We start from the raw sequence: 12,555 nt of genomic DNA on the forward strand, positions 1-12,555 counted from the left end.
TCTTTTCTTGTGTGTGCATGTGTGTGTGCATGCACGTATCGTTTCCACTCGTCTACCTTTAGATAGATATTCATGGAAAAAAAATATACGTAAATTGTTTGCAAGCACCACCGTAATATTACAATTCATAGGGATTTATGTCTCGAAACCCCGATATTATTATGAGATATGTTGTAGTGAAGAGCTCCAGAAATTTCCAGCACTTGGGTGTTTCTTAACGCGCACCTAAATTCTCAAGGCATGCAAGCCTTAAGAATTTTCGCTACCATCAGAAAGTACGGCCGCCACACCCAGGATTCGATCCCACGACCTGAGGGTCAGCAGCTGAGCACCATAACTACCGGACCACCGCGCAGGTAGAGAAGCAAAGTCATTGCTACGCTTGTGAAGGAATCGTAAAATATACATTTTATTTATAGCAGTAGATCGCCTACAGGAGCTTTTCTGAACGGCTTATTCTGGCCTCGGTTCTCTGAAAAAAAAAAAGAAAAACAAGGTTCACACAAGAAAATCAATATGCGAGCACTACACTTCCAGACCCTAAATGTAAACAGATAGCAAATCATGAACTAAGACAAGGCAGGAAAGAAGACTGGGATCCATAATCACTTTGAAGCCACTGGAACTAGCATTAGGGTGAGAAGACTATGAGACACTGTAGAGGCAAACCAATACGAAAGATTCTTACCTAAAAATGCTACAGAGGAAAAACAATTGGAACTGACATTGATGTCAAGGGGATGTTATTAAGTATAATGTATTATTACTTTTCAGGTATCTCATTAGTAGTAATTGTAATCTAAATGAGAAAAAGAAAAGAGACCAGAAGCCTCTAAATAACGAATCCTATGCTCTGCCAACTGCCATAGACCATTTTACGAATGGGTTTGAATGCTGCCCATATTGGGCCGCTAACCTCCGCGTTTTGTATCTTTAACAACTAAACGAACGTTGTTACGGTAGACACACACGCGTGAAAGTGGTTGGGTTGGTGAATACGATGTTTCATTGCCTCATTATTTCACCTCCCGACGTGCGAAAACAAGAAAACGTTGCCTTAACAGCCTAAGATGGCGGCGCCTACATGTCTTGTGGCAAATAGTCTATACCCTGTAAATGCTCTACCTTATAATGTGGGCAGCGGTATGACCACTACTGTAACTCCATTGGCATAATGTCGGACGTGTTATCAGAAAGTCACATGTACGGTCTCTATCAGCGCTAAATTATCTTTTATTCCACTTCTCTTTCCTCACATTTAGATATGGATAACTGACATTTAGATAACAATTAGATAACAATTATACTTTTAATAACATCCCCTATACTGCTCTTGGCGTTATTGTCTGTTAGTTCTCCTCAATATTGTGTGTAACAGAGTAAAATGTGCCCTTAAATTTCCCCTTCTTTCCTTCATTTGTGAGGAAAAAACAAGGATCAGCTCAATGACATGCCTGAATGATTATACAGGGGTGGTCAAAAGTTCCCAGGCCACACTTCTATAGGACTACTTGAGATAGCGGCCTGGAAAATTTTGACCACCAGCGTACATGCTGCCTACATTGTATAATATTTTAATATTAAGCTTTCTGGACTGCTCTTGTAAATCTGTAAATCTCAATGAAATTTATGTCGATTTACGGAAATTGAAAAATTTGTTGTACCTGAGGAAATACCAGCACGCATACATATACTATACTATGAGTTTACATACGGTGTACACACCCTGTACTGAGGCCTGCCAGCTTCATGTTGCACCACAGATAATCCAAGAACATTGCCTGCTGCTTCAGTCTACTGATGCGCTGAAAGTGTCGCTCTGTAGAGAGAGATAAATAAATAAAACGAAGAGACATGGAGGTTAACCTAGAACTGATTCGCTACCCTGCAGAGGGCTGGGTAAATAAGAGTCAAAGAGAGGATATAGATATAGAGAGATAAAATAAATTAGGAAAAAAATACATGTGCACACAAATGCAGGGTGTTCCGATCACAGTCGTTTGGAGAGACCAGTTGAACGCAGCAAGAGCAGGAGCACCTTCACAGCCTTCTTCTGTGACATAAGGTCCTGTCGGTAGCGCAGGATTCTTTCTTCCGAAAGAGTCTGGTTGTCCAGTTGGTCTAGTGCATTGCAAAGTGACTGTCTTTGCAAACAGTACTAGTGGCATTCGCACAGAACATGCCAAGTTGTTTCATCACTGCCGCAATGGTAACATGCTACAGTGTCGGCCATTCGATATGCGTCGGTAAATGCGACACCCAACCATAACCTGCACAGCATAGTAGCGTCTCCTCGATGAAGCTCTGTGGAACACAATGCAAAACAAGCCTGGTAAATTCTTTTAACCAAATTACTGCAGAAGTAGGAGAATCGATGGGTGCTCCTGCAGTGGCAATCTTGCCGAAGCTGGCGAATTGTCATGCTTCCAAATTCAGTAATATCTGAAGCCATTCAGAGGTGGCAGCACTAGTGACTCTACCTAAATTAGCTAAATGCTTTACTCATAGATAGCGGTTCTAGTTAGATGTGTCGGTTGAAAGCCCTTTATAAACTTTTTTCACACTTTAAAGTAGCTGTCAATTGAAACGAATGTAGAGACTAAAACGCAAATGTGTTTTAGATGTAAGCAAACATATCTTTGATGTGCTTCCTAGCAAATACTTTGGCTAGGCAAATGCGACGCAGAGAAGAGGTTACATGTGGCACACAAGTGCACTTTCGCTGAAAAATTCGCGGTTCAGAAGGACCACATGAGTGTGCTATGTGCGACAGCGAATAGGTTAACAACGTTAACACCAATTAAAAGGCTTTGCGAATTTTTTCGAGAAAACACATAGTCCTCAGTTAATATCTTCATAAAATGTGTATGCAGAAAGCATCCACACTTTTTTGCGCCAATCTTCACTTCAAACGTGGAGTGAGAGTTGATTTCAAGCGTGGAGTGAAAAATTGATTTTTGGAATTCTTAAAATCATGTAACGCAAGAAAACACACACATTTCATTCATTAGCACAGGACAAATGTGAAATGCCCCAAGTTGCACAAAACATTAAACATTTGAGTCATTTGCATAATAAACAACATAATGGTATTTCATACAGATGCCAACAGGCCTTACGGAACAAGTTCGTATTCGAACATATAAAGGTGTTACACAGCCAGGTAAAACTCTGGCTCACATTCTAAGTGAACTATTTTTAGCTGACTGTTTTTTATTCTAAGGAATCATCAGCATAAATTGAGGCTCGAACACAGAAGAGATGACAACACCTTCTACCCACAATTACATCGAAAGTGACACGTACTGATTGCTTTAGAGGAAATTCTAGAGCATTACGCCATTCAATACGTAGTCGGGTTCACTGTTAAAGGGAACACTTGTGTGCACAGCATGTTTCTATTTCACCATCTTTCAAGAACATAGTGGCTTAGATTTACGCGAGACTTATGGTGATTGGCCGTTCTAGCTCCTTCTGAGAGACTGGGGCCATGCATAAACATCGTTTCCTTGTCCACTTACAAGAGGCTCGCAATCAAATAGGTGCTAATAGCAGTGTTCCCTTTAACAATAGACAGTACTCTACACTTAGAATCAGAATCTTAGCAAGTGCAAACAACCTTGTAGATGGAACTGCAGCTATTATTAGTCTTCCTGGATATATTGCAATTTTTTTTTTTTTGAACAAAGAAATCCGGCATCGTGTATGAATTCAAGCAATGTTGAATTTTCACTAATTGTTACACCGTCAGTGTAATGTGATGGGTTGTATTATGCTTAGTTTTCTGTTACACAAACATAAACACTGCAAACGTACTAGTTAGTAGTGGTTTCAGAGAAGCTCAACGCCAAAACTGTATGTTGATGTCACCTCCCTACAGGTTAGCCACTGCTGCTTATTAACAGGCTTGCTGTGTTTTGGCATTGACCTTCTAAGATACACTTCAGGAAAATGCAATCAGGAAACAGTGATTGCCAAGAATGCAATATATATTTTTCTCTCTATCTCATACTACCGTTAAATATCGTGTAGGGATGCTTGCCCCTACACGAGCAAGCACCCCTTTACCCTTTCTTGGAGATTTAAAACATGTGCCAATGAATGAGCGAGTGTCCACTCTTTACCTTTCAACCATATTTTTCAACCTGCTCTCCGCTACAGAATTCCGCAGCACCAATTGCTAGGTACCCATGTCCTGAGAACCTTCAGATATGCATACAGTTTCTTGATACTTGTACAGCGTAGGGCCTAGGGGTTACTTTCCAAGTTGTCAAAAAACAATGTCTCTCCCCCCTTTCATAACACATGAAATTTCACATGAGGATTACTTCCGGTTCAGTAAAAAACAGTATGCATGCATATTGATGAAAGCACTACATTACAAAAGCACAGGTGTGCATCTTCTTAAAGGCTCTTCTGTCATCGTCTTGAATTTTATTCCGCAACTGAGCAAGGCCCCCCCATTCCCCCCTCCAAATCCTGTCCCATTATCTTTTACCATAGGAGGGCTATTAAGAATTCCGTGTTGGTATTTTCCCAGCCACCAAACTGGTACAGAATCTGGGACTGGCAATGAGAGTCCATTATGGCCTAATATCTTTTCCACCAATGTTTTCTATTCAACCTTTTCGTGCCCCGCCGCAGTGGTCTAGCGGTTAAGTTACTCGGCTGCTGACCCGCTGGTCGCGGGATCGATTCCCGGCTGCGGCGGCTGCATTTCTGACGGAAGCGAAAATGGTGTGCTCAGATTTGGGTTGTCGAAATTTCCGGAGCCCTACCCTATGGCGCCTCTCCTAACCATGTGGTGGTTTTGAGGCATCGAACCCCACATATCAATCAATCAACCTTTTGGCGACCGCTGACGGCTATACACACAAAATTGGTCCCACGTGAAACCAGTGATTATATCAACTGTAGTTGTGCTTTTCGGTGCGAGATGATCCCACTTGTCAATGTTTTTTCAATAGGGCTTATTAGTCCACCTCCTTTTGTGTCTTGTCTTTCGTTGCATGATGCCTCTGATATTGCTGCACCTGTGGTATCTTTGTACGCAATTAGAAAAATAAAGAAACGTTGTTTTATTAAAATAAAGGCACCATTTTATTTGGAAAAAGAAACCCATACAGAGTGAGCCCACAAACATTTCTGTCATTTTGGAAAGTTTTCTTGTTTGTTTTTTTCCTTTCAGTCATGAAAGGGTTGAGACTAAACTAAATCATTTATATCTACCGCATCAGGGTTCTATAAAACATTTTAACATACTATGTTCAGTCAGGTAATTTTACCAATGCGAACAACTATTACAGTAAGTAGGCATACTAAAGAGTCACACCTTTGCTGCAAAGCGGAAGCAATGAACGCGATAGCAACAGATCTAAATGTGCCCCGCGTTTCTCATGCACAAATGCTGCATGAAACGTACTCACAGACCCAGATGAACACGAATAAGCGTCTCAGTTGTTACTTCACTGTGTCTCAAAAGCGCGGCATTTTCACAAGCGGAGACTGTGCAGCGAGTGCAGTGAGCTTTGTGCGCCTGGTAACTCCGGTAAAATCCCAAGCCGTACAATTGTCCCTACTATGAGACAAGCGTGTGCAAGCGTGAGTGTCCATCCCCTCCCCTCTCCTCTGGGCAAAGTATGCGTGGGAGATGAGAATGCGCGCCGCAGCGTCCCGATGATCTGGCGATGCGCACTCATTACGCCATCTTGCTGGTAATGCTAAAGACACGATAGCTCCCCCGAAATGGGCTTCACCAGCAGTAAGTAGTAGATATATTAGCTTGCCATTTCAACGTTGAAGAAGGTGCTCCTTCAAGGCTCAGTGGTTAATGCCTCGCACTCATAAGCAAGAGGTCGGACGTTCGATTCCGTGCGCCAGAGTTTTTCCCGAATTACTTTTGTTTTCTTTCTTGCATTTTCATATATATAGACACGTATACATATACGGTTAATGACACCAGCGGCGAAATCCAGTCGAGAGTGTCCATATAACCGGCATCGCAATAACATAATTTTTTAAAGGTAGATTAGCCAAACAGACCAAGACTGGTCTGAGCCCTATCAATCTGTAGTCATTATTACAAATTCACAGGAATTATCACAGTGTCTAGTCAATTCCATCAATTTAATTTGATTTAGCTTTATTTCGGAAGTTCCCCGAGGAGACAGAGGCTAAAGGCTTTAATCGCCTGACGATGGCCTCTGCCTTCCACAGTTCGGAGCAGGTACACAATAAAAAGCAAAACAGTAATGCTTAAAACCACACATATACAGAAAATAAATTATGTACACAATGGAGCAGTAATCAGAAGATACGACAGTGGTGATTGCTACCATGTTACGGAACTACAATGCTACTACAAAGCCGCAATATTACAGAAAATGTTAGAGAAACCTAGAACACGTAAGAATTTACTACAAACGAATAACTAGCCACTTAAAATAGTATATACAAAAGTTAATCACAGACTGCAGTGATTATGAGACATATCTTCAATATAGATACTGCACCACTGAGTGGACTGAATTACTACACGGAAAACATCGATAGATCTACTGTTTATTTCCCTGAACAACTTGGCAATTTTACTTTTCTTTGCGAAAGTTTTAGTCATGATGCAATACTGCGGTAGGTGATCACTTATGTTGCAGGTAATCACGCCTGAGCTGAGTTGCTCTTTTTTTGCATTGGTAACGCTATCTATGCAGCTTGTGCTTTTTACTCCTATGCACAATGGCATGTTGACGATGTTTTGTGGGTCATAAGCTTCAATTAGATTCTTTAATTGAGGAGTTTCATTACTCCTCGTATAAATGTTTATATCGCATACAATAGAGAAAAGAGTACTTTGAGATGTACGAAAATTCTGAAGATTTTCATGTAATTTAAAAAATAACGCTTTAAACCAGTAGCCCACCTATAAATAGCAGCTAACTGAAAGTGTGTCGTACAAAGCATAAGGCATTCTATGTTGGTGTATAATATGCTGTGTAATTGTCTATGGCATCATAGCTGTAACCTTCTTGGAGGTGTACTGCCAAACCACCGCCCCTTTCTTCTAATCTGTCGAGTTGTTCGCACTTGTAGCCACTGGGAAAGAGAGCGACCTCGTTTTTTGCGAGCCAAGTTTCTGGAAACACAACAGCATCAAACCAAGTTCCCAGTGATTCCAAGTATGTTTGCAAGCTATCAAGTTTGTTTTTAACACTTCTTGTGTTTAAATGAAAAAATGAGAAGCACGATTGTTATGCCCTGTGAGTTGCCTTACATGTTTGCGGTGGATGTACCACGTAATCACTCATGACTTTGTTTTCATTTAAATGATATTATGCTTTGTCCACATAGTAACGATGCAAAGCCTACAAGCGTAACAGTCAGTCCTACTGTGGCAGAAGTGTATCTTTACATGCCGACCATTGGCACAATGCTGGTGTTTGTAACTAAATTTGCTAAAATTGTACACATATTTTCTCGCACAAATCTCTTTTGGTCCTACACAAATTTTCCATGCACTAATTGCTGTTCTTCCCGGCTAGAAAAATTTCAAATTCGGTCTTAAATGCTGCAGTAGAGTGAAACCTCAATACAACGAATCTCAAAAGACCACTGAAAATCATTCCTTATTTTGACAAGTCGTTTTAATGAAAGTATTAAACATTTACTCAAGAACTGTAATTGCAGACACACGAGTCACCTACCTGTGCTGCCTACCTGTGCATTCGCAACCAAATTATGCTCTAATCAGCAGGAAAAAACAAACACAAGATATTCTGGAACCAGTGCCCATTTATATGATGAAGAGCAGGATTTATCCTGATTTGGGCAGCTCGACAGCTGAAAGACCAACTTTTAAGGGGGCAGACTGGTCTTAGACATTTTTTTTTTATTTCTTCAGTGATCTTGATAAAACTGCACAGGGTTATGCAGTTTTTTCTGCTGATTTCAAATATTTAATTCGTTTTCATGTAACTCACTTGGTTCCTGAGATAACTTAAGTTCCTCCCCTATTGTTTAAGGCCACCATAGAAAAAAAAGTGCTTAATTAAAAGCGATATTTAGGATATGCCAACATAGACTAATGACTATAGAGTGAAAGTATGGAAGAGGCTTTTGTTTTTAGGCCTTTATTGGTTATTTTGCAGCAAAATGAACTATACACTTTCGAAAGCAGTTTGAATTGTGTTACAATTTTGATTGGTAATTAATTAAAAAGGCATGTGCTCTAAATTCTGCTCCCATACTTGCGTTCTACACACATACAGGTTTCCGCTGCAAAAAGAATTATTCTTGTACCTGCCCTAGCTGCAGAGATATTGAGGCCTCAAAATTGAATAGTCACAAAATTATTTTTTTGAGAAAAATGGAAAAAAGTGAAAAACACGGTTTTTTCAAAAAGTAACAATTATGGTGCGCATGTTTTGCAATCCTCATGAGAGGGCTCATAAATTGGTAGTAGAGCTTTAGACAAAGGTGCTGGCAAATTATAAAGAAGTCTCAAAGTCGGTTCCCCATTTTTTTGCAGGTTCTGCATGTTAACAGCACCAAGAATCTGTACAGTTAAAATGACATTACAAAAAAATTACTACTTCCTGGTGCGTGAAAATTTGCAGAGAGATAGGAAAGTACCTGCCGAAACCAAATATGTCAATTTTAAAAAATGAATTTTTTTGTCACTTTTTCGTCCCAAAGAGCAGTCTGCCCCCTTAAGCGTGTGCATCCTACTTACGCACTGCAAAGCATGGGCGTTGAATACGGATTCTTGACATTGATTCACGTGCACTGTTTTAACACCGTTTATACGGTGTCGATCTTATCAGACGTCAGCTAAACTCATCGTCGCTCACTACTACGCACATTGCTTCGTCGTCGCAATGTGCGTAGTAGTGAGCGTTAGTGAAGCATTCGTGGGTCATCATAAGAACATTTTTCACTGTCGTAGCATCCCTGTCATGTGGCTTTTGGAGCTCATCTTGAACATTCAACCACCGACCAGAAGTGTAACAAGCACGCATGTAGAGCTGCCCGACGAAAACAAAGGCAACAGGGCGAAGTCTGACGCGAAAAACAAGTACCAGACGATGATGATGGCGATAGGGCTATTGCACATCTGAACAGGGCGAGCAAATCCAGAAATACGTGGACAATCTATTGATGATGATAGAGGCAGGTACGGAGGTGGGCATTATTTTCACAGCCACAAGCAACTTTTTAAGATTGCTATTTGTTATCTTGAAGTGTTGTGGAGATTTAAGGGGGATAAAACTTTATACGTTATTCTGAAACATTCGGTATGACGAAATTCATACTGGTGAAGTATTTTGACATTAAACTAATAGACATTTGGAGGGGGATTTTCAAAAAATTGTTAATATGAAAAAATTATTAATCTAAGGTTCAATATAACGAGATTTTACTGTAGCACAATCTCCTATTGCTGCCTGCCACAGCTACTTTGCCACTTTTCAGTGGCATGGGAGGCAATGAAAACAGGTATTGTGCAACTCTGCCACTAAGAATGGGAGTGTGCCTGCAGTCTCAGAGGCTATGTTCCGTGTGACCCATCTCTGCAGTCATCCAGGAGATAACGAATACATACTGGGTCATTTTGCACCAATAGTGGTGCTTGACATGAATCAATTTGTCTAAATAAATGTGAGAAACTTGCACACATATAGACATCAGTTCTAGAGCATTTTCTGAAAATAATTTGAGTGGAAAAATATCTTTGGGCATGTGAATACCATTTGAGCTTTATAAAATAGTAGAAAATCAGGTACATACATAAAAAGAATTGGCTCCGAATTTACCCTTTCAACAATTATTCACATTTGTTTTTTAACATTTTTCAGCTTCATGATTTTATTATAGCACAGTTCCATATTGTAAGCTTTGTATTTTTTACTGCTTAACACATAGGTCAAGTTAAGCAAATAGTAGTTTTTTTCAGAATTTTTTTCATGAAAGACGAGTACAGATCAAACGCATAAGCTATTTTTATTAAACTTTCTATAAAACGTACTGCTATCTCTTAAAATTTTTGTTTCACTTAGGTGTTCTCATATACCTTAAATTGAAATGCTGAACTTGGCAGTAAGTTTTATTTTAGTTTAAACTTTTATTTAGTCTGGAAACTTTCATTTTAGTCTGGAAAAAGTATTTTGAAGTTTAGACCCACCATTCCATTATTTTACTATGTGTTCAATGCAAACCAACTGAATTCGGTATATAAAAAAAAGGAGGTACTATACTCGTAGCGCATTCTATCAGGTCCTTTTGCTGGTACTTTATATGATTTGATTTGTGGGGTTTAACGTCCCAAAACCACCTTATGATTATGAGAGGCGCCGTAGTGGAGGGCTCCGGAAATTTCGACCACCTGGGGTTCTTTAACGTGCACACAAATCTGAGCACACGGGCCTACAACATTTACACCTCCATCGGAAATGCAGCCGCCGCAGCCGGGATCTGGACCCGCGACCTGCGGGTCAGCAGCCGAGTACCTTAGCCACTAGACCACCGCGGCGGGGCAGCTGCTGGTACTTTATACATATTGCTTTTATACGCATGAAGGTGATACTAAACAGAAGTAAAACCAGAGTTCTTTAATACTTTTACTTGTCATACAGCTGCATCGTAACTCTATGGGAGAGCTTCATGCACTGCAAGCGGAGGCCGCAGGGCGGCATTGCGTCCTCGCCGGGGGCATCAGCCAGATGGTGGCCTCATACTGTGGCACGTAACAATGTGTTTTTCATCATATGTTTGGTGTTGTACGCGTAGTGACTGAAGACCAAAAAGAATGCCACAAAGATGTGGCGTACAGGGGTGTCGATTTGGTTACAAGAAAAATGACAAAAAAGTGTCTTTGTTCTGGCTGCCTACAGACAGCGAATGGCGGGAAAAGTGGAAGCGCACTGTACCAGAACAAGAAAATAGTGGTTTCACATTTGATCTCCAGCAAGTGCAGGTGTGCAAAAAGCACTTCGACAAAAGAGGGATTTATCGCGTGAACTAGTGCATATCCAAGGAGTTGTTATGAAGACGTCGCACTATGTTTTGAAACTTTTGCCAGACGCTGGGCCTAGGATTTTCCACAGCCTCCCGGCGTATTTGTCTAGTGCAAGAAAATCCAGAGCTCACCCGCCTACCATGAGTCGCCGGGAATCGTCAGCTGGGCTAGATACTTGAGGCCTGCGTTGAGCCCATGCATGAGCCCCTTTGACACAGCTGCCCCGATTAATGATGCTGTTAATGAAGGTGAGCATACTGGCCGCCTCTTCCTCATTGCATGCCAGTAATAGAGAAGCTCGGTGAGTGAAATGCTTGCCATTTTCTTTCAAACAGGCACTAAGATGAACAAAAGTGTAGAGGTGACATGCCTAACAGACTGAGCTACATGCAGCTCCTCACAGCTTGAAAAACTCAAAGCACACATCTGTAACAGAGACTTCAGGGCTACCAACTGAAGCTTGCTAGAATGAAGACGCAAGAGAGGATGCACCGAAAAACTGTACAAAACTTGCACGGGCTGTAAAAGCTTGAAAAGTTAATTTTTGATATCAATGCATAATGAAAACGAGAAGATAATTTTTTGTGTCACATGCCGACGCCGCCGTTTCCGAATGCACTATGTCAATTTTCACATTTGGGGAGGCATATAAGGCTTTCGCCTCAACAGTGACCACAATAAAGAAGGACGTGAAAAACACAGCATGAGTAAGCTACACAGCAGAGTAAAGAACTTGGAAACTACATTGCATGACCAACCGAACTTTCAACACACTACAACACCGCAGTGATAAATCAACACAGAACGAAACGCGAAATCCAGGCAAAAGCAGTATGAAGTATTGCTCGATCCTCGTGACTTGCCAAATTCAAATCACTGATTCATTCAACCTGGCTGTTGGTTCAATAAATACGAGGCTATTCTAAGATATATATCTTTGTATAGAAACGCCTCACAGATTGAATACGCACAGTCAAAAGTTGCAAACACTGCACTTCTGCGTCGCGTTAAGATTCACCAGAGTCCTTGAAGAACTCTGGATTGTACACAAATTTTCACTATTTGCTTCAGGAAAAAAAAGAAGTATGCTTTCATAGCAAAAGCAGCATGCGTTGGTTGCCATCGAATATCTAGCTTCAAGGCCTCATTCTATGCTAAATTTCTCTGTATTAGAGCTTCCCCAAAGTTCCTTAAAGGCAACGTCACCATAAAGACGTAATCAGCCTTCACAGGTACATTTAAAGGCCAACTCCGGCAATTTTTCGAGGTCACTGGATCTGAATGAAATTCACGGGGTACGTTCATTTGCACATTTGCGCCATTCATGCCAAATGGCAGGCTTGAGAGTATCGCAGATTCTTTTCAAATGAATTTTATAGCTTGCCTCGAAACGCTCGCCTCGCTTGCTAGAATTATACGCAACATTGTGTGTGTGACATAGAGTTTTGCCTGGTGGAAGTGACAAACTGATGTGCCAGTGCAGCGTCTGCTTGTCTGCTATAGATTGTGTGGATTTGGTCGGCGCTTCCTTAATTAAGTGTGCA

The 12,555-nt window shown here is 40.9% G+C and overlaps 1 protein-coding gene across 1 annotated transcript in view; it reads right to left on the reverse strand.

The window, feature by feature from the left end:
* Positions 1-382: 382 nt before the first annotated feature.
* The window catches only part of LOC142814510 (transducin beta-like protein 3), a 63,846-nt gene continuing 51,673 nt past the window's right edge, over positions 383-12,555 (reverse strand). Inside the window, exons 21-22 of the mRNA XM_075893324.1 lie at positions 1,726-1,819; positions 383-472 (exon numbers count right to left, since the gene is read on the reverse strand). Coding sequence (XP_075749439.1) covers positions 454-472; positions 1,726-1,819 — 113 coding nt within the window. The 3' untranslated portion in view covers positions 383-453. The remainder of the gene's footprint in view (positions 473-1,725; positions 1,820-12,555) is intronic.

The sequence above is a fragment of the Rhipicephalus microplus genome, chromosome 4 (assembly GCF_043290135.1).
Source record: "Rhipicephalus microplus isolate Deutch F79 chromosome 4, USDA_Rmic, whole genome shotgun sequence".
NCBI classification, from domain to species: domain Eukaryota; kingdom Metazoa; phylum Arthropoda; class Arachnida; order Ixodida; family Ixodidae; genus Rhipicephalus; species Rhipicephalus microplus.